General features: G+C 39.1%; 1 protein-coding gene across 1 annotated transcript in view; it reads left to right on the top strand.

Moving 5' to 3' along the window:
• The window catches only part of LAMP2 (lysosomal associated membrane protein 2), a 30,018-nt gene extending 13,606 nt beyond the window's left edge, over positions 1–16,412 (top strand). The window contains exons 3-9 of the mRNA XM_010354735.2: positions 78–291; positions 6,368–6,526; positions 7,489–7,673; positions 8,780–8,902; positions 12,545–12,608; positions 13,333–13,497; positions 15,945–16,412. Coding sequence (XP_010353037.1) covers positions 78–291; positions 6,368–6,526; positions 7,489–7,673; positions 8,780–8,902; positions 12,545–12,608; positions 13,333–13,497; positions 15,945–16,084 — 1,050 coding nt within the window. The 3' untranslated portion in view covers positions 16,085–16,412. The remainder of the gene's footprint in view (positions 1–77; positions 292–6,367; positions 6,527–7,488; positions 7,674–8,779; positions 8,903–12,544; positions 12,609–13,332; positions 13,498–15,944) is intronic.
• The last annotated feature ends 215 nt before the right edge of the window (positions 16,413–16,627 follow it).

Here is a 16,627-nt window from a genome sequence, read left to right as displayed (position 1 = left end):
GTGGCATGCCCTGCATAAATGGTTGGTGCTACTTGCTCCCTGTTTGTTTCTCACCCCCAAATTTCTATTTCTTTTAGAACACTGTAACCATTTCAGACCGTGGCACTGTGACATATAATGGAAGCATTTGTGGGGATGATCAGAATGGTCCCAAAATAGCAGTGCAGTTTGGACCTGGCTTTTCCTGGATTGCGAATTTTAGCAAGGCGGCATCTACTTATTCAATTGACAGCATCTCATTTTCCTACAACACTGGTGATAACACAACATTTCCTGATGCTGAAGATAAAGGTAACCTTAAGAATGGATGTGTGTTATGTTCTCTTGCTTTTTATTAATGATAATGTAAACAATTTAAAAATTGTTATGAATGTCTGTCTTCCTAACTAGCATGGAAACTTCATGTCTTTATACCCCTCCCACCGACCCCATGCATAGCACATATGCCGCCATCCAACACACTGATGATATTTGCTGTCATTGCTTGAGTGACTTACTGTGTACCAGGTATTACCCTAAGTGTGTCATCTGCAGCATCTCACTTAATTCTTAACAGCAATCTTGGGAAGTAGATGTTGTTTCATTTTTACAGGTAAAGGAAATGAGACTTGATAAGATTAAATGACTTCCAAACATCACACGATCTAGTAAGTGGGTGAGCTGGTGTTTGAAGCAGTCTATTGACCTGCAGAAGTCGTATACTTAACTCTTATTGATTTCATTCAGTAGTGGGCACGAAACAAAGGTTTGATGAATGAGAAAATGCTTTACTAATAGCTACTTTATTTTCAAGATGGGGAGTCTCACTATGTTGCCTAGGCTAGTTTCTAACTCCTGGGTTCAAGCAATCCTCATGCTTCACAGCCTCCTGAATAGCTGGGACTACAGGCATGCACCACTGCACCTGGCTACTAATATATATTTTAAATGTGTACAAGTTAAGTAACTTGAGATTAGGAGAAATGCCTCTTGTTCAAATCTTTTTATCATTTAGGTTGGATTTTGATTGAAAAGTAAATGATGATTAGTTAAAGGTATAGTAGTCCCTCATTACACTCAGGGGGTATCATTCTAAGACCTCCAGTAGATGCCTAAAACTGCAGTTAGTACCGAACCTTATACAGGAAATGCTATGTTTTTTTGATCTGATAACAAAGATGGCTACTAAGTGACTAAACGGATGGATAGTGTAGATAATGCTGATATACTGGATAAAGGCATGATTCATGTTCCTGGTTGGGCAGAGTGGGACAGCAAGAGATTTCATCATGCTACTCAGAACGGCGTACATTTTAAAACTTATGAATTGATTACTTTTGGAATTCTCCACTGAATATTTTCAGAGCTCAATTGACCATGGGTAACTGAAACCAGGGAAAGCAAAAACTGGATAAGGGGAGACTAAAGTCAATATTTGCTGTTATTTTAAGACAATTTCAGGTCAAAATGAACTTGGGAAGGCATCGGCAATTAGGCCATTCTAGTAATTCCCAGAACTGAAATGCATGTTAAAATATTTTGAAGATATAGAGTGTAGAGGTTTATTTTATTTTATTTTTTTGAGCTGGAATCTCGCTCTGTTGCCCAGGCTGGAGTGCAGTGATCTGATTTCAGCCCACTGCAACCTCTGCCTCAAGCAATTTTCCTGCCTCAGCCTCCTGAATAACTGGGATTACAGGTGTGTGCCACCACACCCAGCTAATCTTTTTTAGTAGAGACGGGGTTTTGCCATATTGGCCAGGATGGTCTCGAAATCCTGACCTCATGATCCACCCACCTCAGCCTCCCAAAGTGCTGGAATTACAGGCGTGAGCCACTGTACCTGGTCGAGATTTTAATTTTGTTAGGGATGTAATTCTCTTCTTTCTCCCCCTGCCCGTTGAGACTGAGTTAATGTGGTATTTGTAGTAGCTTAGCTCTTCACACAGGTAGTGTTTCATTCTGACCCCAGAAACACAGGTAGATGGGCTTTAGTTGCCTAGACCTGGGGATTAATAACTCATTTGGACTTATGGATATCAAGAGATCATATTTGAAAGAACCAGAAGTAAATAAGCTCATGTAAAACTTGGGAGGTATTGCAGAATGAGACTTGGAAATCAAATCCTAGTGTTCTTTTTACTAATCTCTTAGTTTGAGAGTATAACTAAAGCAAATGGTTATTGCCTATCTTATTAGTTTATCTTTGTACCCTGTTTTACCTTTCAGAGCTAGTATAAGATTTGCCCTTCACTTTCAAGTAGCCTAAGAATGAGCTGGGGAGACAAAGCTAAATGCTATTCCTGAGTTACATGGAAAAATTGGAAAACACTGAGCTCAGTCGGATTTTGTTGTTGTTGTTTGCGTTTTTGTTTGAGGGAGTAGAGGGTTCATAAATCTCTTCTGATAGTGTGAGGAAAACTTTAGACTCCCTCTGAAAAAAGAAAAAGTACACAGTAAACTTTGCATATGGAACATAGTCCCTGAACCCATATGTAGATCCCTGTGGTTAAGAGTGCCTGATTTAGGTCGAGCATGGTGGCTCATGCCTGTAATCCCAGTACTTTGGGAGGCCGAGGCAGACTGTTCACTTGAGCCAGGGAGTTCAAGACCAGCCTGGGCAACATAGTAAGACTTCGTCTCTACAAAAAAAAAAAAAAAAAGACTGGCTGATTTAAAAGTGTTCCCACAAGTGGTCCTGATTAAGAGGAGTGATAGGCCGGGCGCGGTGGCTCAAGCCTGTAATCCCAGCACTTTGGGAGGCCGAGACGGGCGGATCACGAGGTCAGGAGATCGAGACCATCCTGGCTAACATGGTGAAACCCCGTCTCTACTAAAAAATACAAAAAACTAGCCGGGCGAGGTGGCGGGCGCCTGTAGTCCCAGCTACTTGGGAGGCTGAGGCAGGAGAATGGCGTAAACCCGGGAGGCGGAGCTTGCAGTGAGCTGAGATCCGGCCACTGCACTCCAGCCCGGGCGACAGAGCGAGACTCCGTCTCAAAAAAAAAAAAAAAAAAAAAAGAGGAGTGATAAAGGAAGGCTTAAGGTATGTGTTAGAGTAGTGAGAAAGCTTGGTAGAGAAGTAGGACCTGAGCTGAAACTCAGCTGATGGTAGAATTTGAATAAGTGGAGGATTTTGAGCAGGATGTTTCCAGCAGGGAGAAGCATAGCATATGCGGCAGTAATTGGAGAGCTGCCTGATTAAATCAGAGGCTGTGTGTGTAGCAGAAGGAAAATAAAGTTGGTGAAATGCAGTGGGCCTAAATTATAGGGACCTTGGAAGCCAAGGAAAGACATTTAGCTTCATGGGGTAGGCACTGGGGAATCATTTTAGTTTTTTAAAGCAGGAAAATGATATAACAAAAGCAGAGACAGTAACTTATAAGGAATATTCTGCAGGATTAGTTGAGAAGTGAGGAGACTGCAGGCAGAGATGCTGGCTTAAGAAGCTGTTACAGTAATCAAGGGCTGATGTAATAAATGCCTGGACTATGGGGGCAGCAGTTGTTAGCAGTTATTAGGAGGAGGTGTTTAATCTGACATATTTGGATAGAAAAACTATGGACCCTGAAATGTTAACATTTCTCTCTTTCCCCTTTTATTTAAAACAAAGGGAGGATTACTTTTTAAATTACTACCTTCTGTGTAATAATATTTGAAACTATTGGGAATGCTAAATGGCTTCCTGAAATGGACTATTGATAATTGTTTTTGATATAGTTCAGTGTTTCAAGAATACTAATTTATGGCCGGGCGTGGTGGCTCACACCTATAATCCCAGGACTTTGGGAGGCTGAGGCTGGTGGGTCATTTGAGGTCAGGAGATCGAGACCAGCCTGGCCAACATGGTGAAACCCTGTCTCTACTAAAAATACAAAAATTAGCCGGGTGGTAGTGGCGCGTGCCTGTAATCCCAGCTACTTGGGAGGCTAAGGCAGGAGAATCACTTGAACCCAGGAGGCGGAGGTTGTGGTGAGTCAAGATTGTGCCACTGCACTCCAGCCTGGGTGACAGAGGGAGACCCTGTCCCCTACTCCTCCCCCCCAAAATACTAATTTAGGCCAGGTGCAGTGACTCATGCCTGTAATCCCAACACTTAGGAAGGCCAGGCAGATCGCTTGAGCTCAGGAGTGTGAGACCAGCCTGGGCAGCATAGTGACACTCTGTCTCAAAAAATAAAAATAAAAAACCACGAATTTATTTTTAGGCGTCTGATAATTGAAGTAACATTGAAGTTGCTTTTTTCTTTTTTAAAATTTTTTCATGATTAAAATATAGAAATGTACTGGCCAGGTGTGGTGCTGGCTCATGCCTGTAATCCCAGCACTTTGGGAGGCCAAGGCAGGCAGATCACCTGAGGTCAGAAGTTCGAGACCAACATGGCGAAACCACATCTCTACTAAAAATACGAAAATTAGCTGGGCATGGTGGCGTGTACCTGTAATTCCAGCTACTTGGGAGGTTGAGGCATCGGTTGAACCTAGGAGGTGGAGGTTGCAGTGAGCTCAGATCATGCCACTGCACTCCAGCCTGGGCAACAGAGCAAGACTCCATCTCAAAAAAAAAATTATATATATAAGTTACATATATAATAAGGGTTTTTTAAAAGGCCCTACATATATATATATATACACAAATATTCTATATATATAAAGATTATATATGTATATAGAGAATAATATAGCAGACCCATATGTACCCATTATCCAGAATTCATAAATGCTGTTTTTTTAATGTCTGTGTCACTTTTTGATTAAAAAGATAAAACGTTGACGATACAGTTTATATTTCCTTTGTCTTCACTTCCCAGACCCATTTTCCTCCTTGCCTGCTAAGAGGCAAACACTTTCATGAATTTGGGGTATAACCTTCCTGTCTTTATGTTTGTTTTTCACTACATAAGTACATGTTCATAAACAATACATAGTTAAAAAAAGCTATTCATAGTATAACTCCAATATGTCTGCAAGTTGTCTTTTTGCTCATTTGTTTTTGAAGTCGGTCTATGTACAGCCAGTTCACATATCTATTCATTTTTGTTAATGGTGAGAAGCAATTCTGGGAAAAATGTTCTAGTTCATTGTTTTGTGTTTGTTTTTGTTTTTGTTTTTGTTTTTATTCCTATGGCCATTAGGGGGTGCCAAGGCAGCATTATATGGCTGCTTGCTACATGATGGAGAGGCACAGAAGGCGGCATATATTAAGGACCTTGGATACTTTTCCTTTCTTGCTACTTCTCCAAAAGAAGCCAAACCACTTAGGTGACCATCATCTTTTGAAGTTTCACTATACGCAGGCTAATAAAAACTATACGAAATGGCTGTAACTTACTGCTTTCATATTCTGAAGATTCCCTGAAATTGAATCATCTTTAAATTTAATCCAGGAAGAGGTTCTATAAGCTCATTGGAGTTAATATAACTTACTTGGGACTAGTAAAACGAAAATAAGGATTTACTATACAAATCCATGATTAATCCATCTCTCTTGCTTCCTTAGTTACAGTCACTAAGTCCTGTTGATTCTACCATAGATAAGTGTTTTCAGTTTGGCTTCTTTGCTCTCTTTCCACTGCCCCACACCATCTTAGTTTAGGCAACCCTCCTTTACCCTTCACCTTAACCAGACCATCACCCTCTGGTTTCCCTCTAAAGTGGCTTCCCTGAAAAGTTTTCCCCCATGCCTATCCCCTACAAATTTGCTATCTTCCTTAAAATAAATTATATATATGTCATTTCCTGCTTTAAAAACAGAAGCTAGCCCTCCACTGCTAAAAAGAAAAGCCCAAACTGGACTTAGATCATAGAAGATGCTTCAAAGTATGATTACCTGCAACTTGTCTTTCCTTCTCAACCCCCATTTATTTTTCTTTCTTTTTTTTTTTTTTTTTTTTTTTTGTCTTGAGACAGAGTTCTGCTCTTGTCATCCAGGCTGTAGTGCAATGGGCGATCTCGGCTCACTGCAACCTCCACCTCCCGGGTTCAAGTGATTCTCCTGCCTTAGCCTCCCAAGTAACTGGGATTACAGGTGCCTGCCACCACGCCCAGCTAATTATTGTCTTTTTACTAGAGACAAGGTTTCACCATGTTGGCCAGGCTGGTCTCAGACTCCTGACCTCAGGTAATCCACCCGCCTCAGCCTCCCAAAGTGCTGGGATTATAGGCGTGGGCCACCGTGCCCAGCCCCTAACCCCCATTTCTTCTTCCCCCTTACTCCTTATGTTTTAGCCACAGTGAACTGGTCATGCCCTTGAGCATGCTATACCCTTTGTCACTTTAGGCCTGGGGTAGGGCAGGCAGAGAGAAGAAGAAAGCCTATACAAATATATTTACATTATCATTTTTCTCCTACCTTCTTGGAAATAGCCATTGTTAATCTTGTTTTATAGGAATTCTTACTGTTGATGAACTTTTGGCCATCAAAATTCCATTGAATGACCTTTTTAGATGCAATAGTTTATCAACTTTGGAAAAGAATGATGTTGTCCAGCACTATTGGGATGTTCTTGTACAAGCTTTTGTCCAAAATGGCACAGTGAGCACAAATGGTGGGTACTTAAAGTATATATTTCTCTACTTGGATCCTAATTTAAGAGTAGAGTATACCAGGTAGCCTTCATTGAAGTCATTATCTGAAAGCATTTATGTATTAAGGTTTATTCATAGCTTCTACTAGGCTATAAAGTTTTTGTAAATAATAGCAATTCGTATTATTGTGGAACTTACAATTTAAAGTTTTTGATGTACAAGTTGTGGAATGGTCTTTAAAAAGACACTAGCTATACTGTTCTCAGCTAATAAAACCTAATCATTGTTTGAACAGCTCCTCGGATAGCTTGATTATCAGCTTGTTTTTTTAGCAGTTCCAAGACCAAAGCTTAGAAATCAGATGCATGTTCTAATCTTGAATTTTTAAAGTTGATTTTGTAATTTTTATTGAATTACATGCTTTATGGAAAGGTAATAATTTCTCATTCACCAGTGCTGGAAAACTACTGACACTTCCTAAGAAGAGGTTGAAATGCCTATGATTTACCATAGGGCTAATGCAAATAAAAGGTTCATTTGTATGTAAGTCCTTTGGTGATTTCTAAGCTTTTTTCTGGTAAACAATATCCTTCCTTATGGTGGTTGTATGTGGGAATAAAGAACCAAAAAATTTAAGACTTAAATCTCTGAATTTCATATCAGGCAGGCAAAGTTCTTTGGGAATAAAAAGATTTAAGGGTCTGAAAAAGATGAGTGTGTGGCCATGTGTGAGCTGATAAAGCATATGGATGTGTCCTGAGTTTGTCTGCTGTGTCATAACTCATATAGATTGTCTGTATATGAAGCAGCAGTTTAAGAACCTCTGCCTAATTTAGTTTCAGATATACTAACAAGATATTCTCTTCCCCTAATATAACCCTTTTGGACTTCTATTATGAGAATTTTTTTTTGGTTTTCCCTGGCCTTATGAATTAAGAAAATGTCCACTTTGGTTTCTTTTGTCCCTTTTTGCTTGTTTTAGAGTTCCTGTGTGATGAAGACAAAACTTCAACAGTGGCACCCACCATACACACCACTGTGCCATCTCCTACTACAACACCTACTCCAAAGGAAAAACCAGAAGCTGGAACCTATTCAGTTAATAATGGCAATGATACTTGTCTGCTGGCTACCATGGGGCTGCAGCTGAACATCACTCAGGATAAGGTATAGGTGTCTATTTTTATCAATACATCCTTTTTGTATTTCATTTCAAATATTTCATATCCTACCTTCAGCCCAATGGTAGTAGAATGGTTCAGTTTTTTGTTTTGTTTTGTTTTGTTTTGTGTTTTTGAGACAGAGTCTCGCCCTGTTGCCCAGGCTGGAGTGCAGTGGCATGATCTTGGCTCACTGCAACCTCCACCTCCAGGGTTTAAGCGATTCTCTTGCCTCAGCCTCCTGAGTAGCTGGGATTACAGGCCTGCACTGCCACGCAAAACTAGTTTTTTTGTATTTTTAGTAGAGATGGGGTTTTATCATGCTGGCCAGGCTGGTGTTGAACTCCTGACCTTAAGTGATCCACCCGCCTCGGCCTCCCAAAGTGCTGGAATTACAGGCGTGAGCTACCACACCTGGCCTGATTAAGTTTTAAATGGAGATTTTATGTTGGCTTGTTGAACTTTGATTAGTTAGGAGTTACTATAACCATGAAGTGTTAATGTCACTTTCAGGTGTTGTGTTGGCCGGCAGAAAACCTAGCAGTTTAAAGTGCTCTTTGGGGTTTAGATTCTATTTGCCATCAGTGGATCAGAGTACAAACAATTGGCCTTTATTTCGGTCAGTTTAAAATATAACTTCTTCACACTTTGATCTGAAATGCAGTGTAGGTTGGTATACAGGAATGGCACAGCTATCTGTTTCTCCAGCTATTTGATGACTCGGATAGTGTAGATGTGCTCAAGTACATGATGGCACTTCTAGTTGCAATGTTCCACTGAGGCTATAGAGGGAGGGAGTGCCAAGGAACAAATCCGATTTCCAGGATCCTGTGACTTAAACAAGAGAGACAGATGGCTCTTGGGCTCCATAAAAATGTGTGTTTTCATTTGGCTCATTACTGTAGAAGCTTTCCTCTTGTTTTTTTTAAAGTCATCTGAGTCATAGCTTGAGGACCCACGCCAACTTTGTTTGAAAATTAAGACACCATGAATTTAAGTATCCAGACAAAAGATTTTTTGTTCCACGCTGAAGTTGGTTTTGGTAGCATATAAGGCTTTGCTGGCCACTTTTATAGCTAACCTGTACCTTTTCCCTTTTTTCTTCTCTTGAAGGTTGCTTCAGTTATTAACATCAACCCCAATACAACTCACTCCACAGGCAGCTGCCGTTCTCACACTGCTCTACTTAGACTGAATAGCAGCACCATTAAGTATCTTGACTTTGTCTTTGCTGTGGTGAGTAACAGATTTTTCTAAAGTTAGGTTCATTCTCTTAGAAACATATCTGAAAGTCTAAATAATTGCATGGGGAGAGGGGGATATTTAGCTTTATTTTCCAGTTCTACAGTACTCAATTATAAAGTGTAGTCCATTCATCCCTCAGAGTCTGTGCAATGGTCTGTGGACTGGACTCTTACATTAATGTTCACCAAGAGTGGCCATTTTGCCATTATACAGACTCTAGGGTAGGAGCAAGAATTAACTCACATCAAAAAAACACAATTGTCTAATCTATCCATATATAAGTAATTTCCATGATAATTTTTTCTCTGTTATTGGTTAGCTGATGCTCATGTTTTTCTATGATACTATTTTAAGCCATTTGGAGGCTATATTATTTGTAATAGTGTCAGTAATAAAAATAGGTAACATCTATTGAGTACTATGTACAAAGCTCTGTGTAATTGTGTATATGAATTCATTAAATCAGGACAATTTATAATGGCAGCATTCAGGTTTTTGTTGTTGATCAAGAGCTGAAACCTAAACGAAAGGTTTTGGGTTAAGCATACCTGTTCTACTTCTTGCTAGCATAAATTAATCATTGGGGACCTTTATTTCCACCTTCTCAGAAGCAATTATTATTCCCATAATTTCTTTGAGGGGACGTATGTGTGAACATGTTGTGGCAAATGAGACTGGTGGAATAGAAGATAGCTCTAAGTGAGGGAAAATGTTGAACCACCAACTATTCTCAAACTAAAAATATTGTATAATTAGATAGAAACCAATTCTGCTTTTAAATCAGATTACTGTGTTTGGGGATGGGGAAATAATCTCAATATCTGATATATAAAAAGTAGGTATGTTGTTATTTCATATGTGAACTTGGTATTTTGAATCGAAAGCACATTTTTCTCTTTAGAATATATGCCGAGTAATTGAGGATTACATTAAATGCTTACATTTTGGAAAGGTTTACAAAAATCTTCCTTTTTCCAGCATTCAAATAATTCCTCTGTTAAAGTACCATGTGACCAGTGAATTACTATTGAAAATGTCTAATTAAACTTGTCCTCTCCATTATGGTAAAAGCAAGCCTCAGGCACATTCTCTTTTAAAGTTACCTCATAGGAGCTGTGGTCAATAAGAACAAGGAAAGTAGTATTTTGGGTTTATTCCCTTTCAAGTGATTGAGTTTGATCTTTCTAGCTGTGGTAGACTCCTAAAAGGTACGTGATTTCTCTTGACTCTTATATGGCAATGTTTAGTATTTAAGAATTACAATATTTAAGTTACCCAGTAGGCTATTTTAAAACGTAATCCAAAATAGTGACATTTTAATCATGCTACAGGCACTCTGAAAAATCAGAGATACCTGCAATGTCCTCAGAGTTCAGTGGGACCCATTATTGACTTCAACCCTGTCATGATAGATGCTCCTTAGGAGAATTTATAGAACTTGAGTGCGTTATGTGCAGGCTGCTATGGTGGGTTATGAAGAAGAAAGCCAATATTCTTAAAGTGCCCACAGTTTAGTCGTAATGGGAGAAATCTAGAAATAATTACCATTTTTGTGAAAGGCCTACATGCCATGACAAGGCTTTTGAACTCGATTCTGTGGGCAGTAGAATACTGTGGAAAGTGTATATGAAATGGGATGAGTGCCAAACCAGAGAATAGTACAAAGTGCTGCAGGAGAATGGAGGAGGGAGAGGTTAATTCTGGATGGAGGAGAGTCAGGAAGGTTTAATGGCAGAGATGGCATTTGAGCTGGGCCTTTGAGGATGGGTCAGATTTGTATATAGGGAGATAAGGAGAGTAAGTGGGAAAGTACAGGTTATCCCTGGATAAAGGGCATAATCAAGACCAGCTGGGAGAATGAGGAGTGTTTTTAGTGAAAGTATGGAAAAGTCGTTGAGACAAATTGTGGAGTCTTGAATGCCAAGCCAAGATGTAGCCTAAGTTGAAGAGGGATGTGATGAAGGTGTGAAGTCCTCCTGTATGCGTCCTCCTGAAATTTCTCTCAAGTCTGTCCCCTAGCTTTTAATCCCCATTGCCTTTGCTCTGGGTCCAGTCCACATTACCTCTTGCCTGGACCATTCAAACAGCTCCTGCCTGATTGCTCTTCTTCCTCACCTTCTCCAGTGTTCTACATCAACGTAACCTTCCTAAAGCACATCTCTCCATCAATGTTTCTCTCTTTCTTCCCCTTCCCTTCCCTCCCCTCCCTTCCCTCCCCTCCCCTCCCCTCCCCTCCCCGGACTCTCGCTCTGTTGCCCAGGCTGGAGTGCAGTGGCAAGATCTCAGCTCACTGCAACCTCCACCTCCTGGATTCAAATGATTGTCCTGCCTCCGCTTCCCAAATAGCCAGGACTACAGGCATCTGCCACCACTCCTGGCTAATTTTTTGTATTTTTAATAGAGATGGAGTTTCACCATGTTCGCCAGGATGGTCTCGATCTTCTGACCTCGTGATCTGCCCACCTCACAGTGTTTCTCTTTTGCCAACAAAGTAACATCTAAAGTCCATGGCTGGGTAGTTCAAGCACTCTTTTCTCCCATGCAATGTGGCCTGCATTTTCAGCCTTCACTCCCTCTTTATGAACCTTATGTTTCCTTTAGTTCCTTCAGGGTGCTTCCCTCACCCTGTCCTCTATGCACTTCTTGTGAGGTAAGAGAACATAGTAATAATAATTACATAGACTCTGCAGCCATACTTTTTGAATTTAAATCCCAACTCACTGACTACTAACCATGTAGCTTTGGGGGAAGTTACCTAACATGTCTGTGCTTCGATTATTCCCAAAATGGGGATGATAACAGCACCTATTGCATAGGAGTGTTGTAATTACTCAGGGAAGCATCATATGTAAAGTTTTAAGAACAGTGCTGGGCACTTAGTAAGTGCTCAAATGCTAGCATAAAAATTTGAGATTATGCTTATTTTCTAACTACTGTTATTTATGCTGTTGCTCTGTCGAATACCCCTTTTCCTGCTTGTTTCCTAAGAGAATCTGCCCGGTTCAAAATGGCCCATCACTAAGCTGGCATCACTTTTTCTCCTCCCTTAGTTGGAAGTGATTTTTCTCCTATTTTCATTACTTCTTACTTTCTTTTTTGTAATATGGTTATTTATGTGTTTACCTTGCCTTCCCTGGCAGATTGCTAACAGGGTGAAGGCGGGATTGAAGTGTGGTTCATTTTGGTAGCTCCTGCCGTACTCGCACTCTGAAATTATTAGAATGACTGGCTGATCAGATGAGTATTTTAGAAAGATAATAACAGTGAAAAGGAAAGATTAGGGCTGGAGGGGCTGAAAGGCAGGGAGCCCACTTAAGAGGCTGCTATGATGCAGGCTGGAGGTGGTGAGGTCTCAGCAAGTGACAGGAGGAATAAAATTGAGGCCATAAATCTTCAAGTGTCTGAGATCCACATGACTACACCTGTGCTCCAAAAGTTGGAAAGAAAATACAGAGGAAAGGGGTTTCTGTCAGATTATGAGTTCTCTTTTACTTAGTTACAGTTTATTCTACAGCATGGTTTCTTCTTCTGTGTAATAGTGTTAGATTGCTTTTCTTCTGTGGATATTAACTGTATCTGTTATCTGTAGACAGCTGTGATATGTTAATTAACTGGAAGCTCTTTTTCAAACAGAAAAATGAAAACCGATTTTATCTGAAGGAAGTGAACGTCAGCATGTATTTGGTTAATGGCTCCGGTAAGCGAAGCATTGGCCTGGGGAAAAAGACTGTGGGTTACCCTGAAGGATTAGAAATTACAGTGGTCTTATTACCAAATTGCACCTTATTTAATGAAATAGAAGATGCTATGTAAAAAGTGTGTCTTGATCATACCTTAAAATCAGTAACTTAGAACTATGATGTTCTTTTTCTGTATCCCATCTTTTCAAAGTATGGTAGATAATAATTAAGGGTGTGACTGATTTTTAGACTATAGAAACATCTATGGAAAGATAAGGGAACCTAGTGATTGCAAGAATTGCTTTTTGTGGGTTGATCTTGTCCCCCAGGCTCCCATGCTTCACTGAAAAACCCTGAGGACTGTTCTTTTTTTTTTTTTTTTTTTTTTTTTTTTTTTGAGACAGGGTCTCGCTCTGTGCCCAGGCTAGACTGCAGGGCCGTGACCACAGCTCAATCCCAGGTTCAAGCCAACCACCCACCTTAGCCTCCCAAGTAGCTGGGACTACAGCTGTGCACCATCATGCCCAGTTAATTTTTTTTTTTTTTTTTTGTATTTTTTGTAGAGACAGGGTTTTGCCATGTTTCCCCAGGCTGGTCTTGATCTCCTGGGCTCACGTGATCTGCCCACCTTGGCTTCCCAAAGTGTTGGAATTACAGGCGTGAGCCACTGTGCCTGGCCAACTTTCCCATTTTTGATGTTGATAGGATAAGAAGTTACTAACCTGTTTCTTTTCTTTGAAGTTTTCAGCATTGCAAATAACAATCTCAGCTACTGGGATGCCCCCCTGGGAAGTTCTTATATGTGCAACAAAGAGCAGACTGTTTCAGTGTCTAGAGCATTTCAGATAAATACCTTTGATCTAAGGGTTCAGCCTTTCAATGTGACACAAGGAAAGTATTCTACAGGTAAGAATCAAGCAAACTTCATTAATAATTTATGTTCTTATGTTGACTGATAGGTGGCTTTTCCTTTGAATCACAGACATTTAAATGTTGAAATAGAGGAATATGAATTCACCAGAAGTCTCATAGCCTTGAGCAAATTGTGCACCTCTATATTTGGCTCATCATTTTGCTCAACCGAGATGTTTTTGTGATCTTAAAATCATTTGCAAAAAAGTTAAAAACTGATAGAAGCTTTAAGTGAGCTTTATTTGAGGTATGGGTTTTAGTTTGCAGAGAAGATGGCACTTGGGAGCGGCGGCTTTGAGCATGTTGCATCTGCTTCCTGAGGCCGTCTTCTCACTGGAAACATTTTCATACCTGAATGAAAGCAGTTTGGTCTGATTTTGTTAAGACAAAAGATAAAAGAGTGGTAGCAAAGCCTCAAATGTCATGAACTATGTTTTTACAAGCCAAAACAATCTGGAGAGTTTTCAAAGCGTGTGCCAGTGTGAATGAGGCTTTTTGAAGATCACTCAGGGCTAATGGTAGTATTTATTAGATTTTTAATGAAACCCTTGTGAAGGTTCATTATAATGTGTTCATACGAATATGAAAGACGTATTTGGCATTATAAGATTAAAATTTGCATGAAGAAAAAAGCACGTAAAATTCCTTAATTGACTTGTCGTTTTAAGCCCATTACCTAAAATTGGGGGTTTATGGATCACAACTTTGTTGAGCAGAGCTATTCCAGTCATCCACATCTTTTTCAACCATTAATTCTATGGTTTGGAAGGAAATGTGGAAGCTGTGTTTAGAAGCGAATATACTGTGAGCCATTCGACTGCTTTTGCAGTGGTGTTGAATACCTAGTCTGACTTGGTTAGGCCACAATAAATTGGGCTCTCGACCCTACCATTCTTGTGGTTAAAGACGTTAGTTACACTTTAAAAATATTTTCAAGAATTCATTTTCCCTCTTGCCTGTTTTGCTTATGTACTTCAATTATTTTGATCCTTTACTAGCTTTATTTTTGGACTTTTTATTTGGCTCCCCTTCATTACTCCCCTAATTTTAAGACCAGTTTTGTGTTTACAGTTTAAAATCATTTGTAGTATTAGTATCATCACTTCAGGACGGTTTATCTAGTCAACTGTAATAGAGATGAGCTGTGCTCTTTCTCTCACTTTAAAACTTTGGTTTTTATGTATGTAGAATTAAAAATATCACCCAAAGAGATATACAACATTTAATACTGATATTGAATGTATAATCTATTCGTGGAACTAGGTTCTTGGCTGTGGGTACCTATAAATACAACACATAGGTAATATTTGACTGTAAGGGAAAGAAATAGAATTGCAATAAGGCAGAAGAGTGTTGATTGGATTTTACTGGATCAGACCACTTTCTAGAAATAGAAAAAAAATAGCCCCTTTAGGCTGCCAACCCTGACCAGATAAGAAATGCAGTAAGCACACTCAAATTAGTAAGAGGTCCCAGTTTCTTGACTTTGCAACCACTAAAATTGTATGTTCTAAGTCACGATCTGCAAACTTTAAAGTTCCAAACAGTAAGTGTTTTAGGCTTTGGGGCCATATGGTCTCTGTCACAACTATTCAACTCTGCTATTGTAGCACGAAAACAGCAACACATAAACAGATGATGGGCTGGGTTCCAATAAAACCTTATTTATGGACACTGGAATTTGAATTTTATATGCTCTCATGAGTCACAAAATATTTTTTTCAACCATTTAAAAATGTAAAAGCACTTTTTAGCTCTTGGACCAGATTTGGCCCATGGGCTACAGCTTGCTGACCCCTAACTCTAAAGGGACTCCAGAGCCAGCCTGGCTATTTTCATCACATGATACCTTCCTGATCCTGTTTCTACTTTCCCAAAAGACATTCATGCTACCACTGAGAGGCTAATCTGGCTATGTAAAAGTGGGCTAGATTAGCTCCCTTAATTTCTGATAAAGTAATACTCCTATTTTGGAAAGGACTTGGAATATAAACAAACATATACATGTGTATATATGTATATGCAAACATATATCATATATAATGTGTGCATTATATATCATGTATATAATGTGTGCGTTATATATATCATGTATATAATGTGTGCATTATATATCATGTGTGATGTGTGCATTATATATATCATGATATATATTATGATATGAGCTGTGTTTATAGATGTAAATGAATATACATATATTCATATATGTGAATATCTACATATATACACATAAACAAATGAAAGAACAAAGTAAGTCTTAGAATTTTAATTCTAGAACAGTTCTCCATTTTCTATAGCTTTATCATAAAAATATACCTGTCTTAGTTACTTGAAGTTGATCTTGTAAGAACATTTCTGGCTTTTAAATCAACATCTTTTAGTTTAGGACATTGTTTTGTGATTATACTCATTGTTTGTTACACACTTTTTCTCACCTACAGCCCAAGAGTGTTCGCTGGATGATGACACCATTCTAATCCCAATTATAGTTGGTGCTGGTCTTTCAGGCTTGATTATCGTTATAGTGATTGCTTACGTAATTGGCAGAAGAAAAAGTTATGCTGGATATCAGACTCTGTAACACTAATCAATACGTGATCTCTGTTACAAAAGAAAAAAGCAAGTACAAGTTCCAACATGCAATACTGGTCAATTTAAGGTATATTTAGTTGCAGTCCGGCTCTTTAGAATGGGTGGTGTGGGGGATTTCAAACTTAAACAAAAAACTATCAACTACAAATTAGTTGCCTGACTTTGGTTTCTCCAACCAAGCAATTTAAAACTTATTTTTACAGCAAAAGATGTGCAAAATCACTGAATTATAGGTTCTGTTTTACTGTCTTGAATTAGTATTTCAGTGTTTTCATTTTAGACATTCAGACTAAAAATACACAGTTTAGAAAAAACAATTTTTGAAAAAGAGATTTTTTTTTTTCCCTGCATGTAGTTGAGTTGGAACAACATGTTCTACAGTGGATTTGTACTTGCTCCTTTTGCTCTTTTTTTTTGTGATTTTTGTTTGCAGGTTAACTTAGCTACTTTGGCATTGCTGCATATTTGACCTATGAGAGATATACTAGTAGATTTGAACAGGGGCTAGTATTATTATGTTCTTAGCAATAAA

Source organism: Rhinopithecus roxellana, chromosome 7 (assembly GCF_007565055.1).
Source record: "Rhinopithecus roxellana isolate Shanxi Qingling chromosome 7, ASM756505v1, whole genome shotgun sequence".
Classification (NCBI taxonomy): Eukaryota; Metazoa; Chordata; class Mammalia; order Primates; family Cercopithecidae; genus Rhinopithecus; species Rhinopithecus roxellana.
The sequence above is the reverse complement of the archived record's forward strand: the minus strand, read 5'-3'. Positions and strand labels throughout refer to the sequence as shown.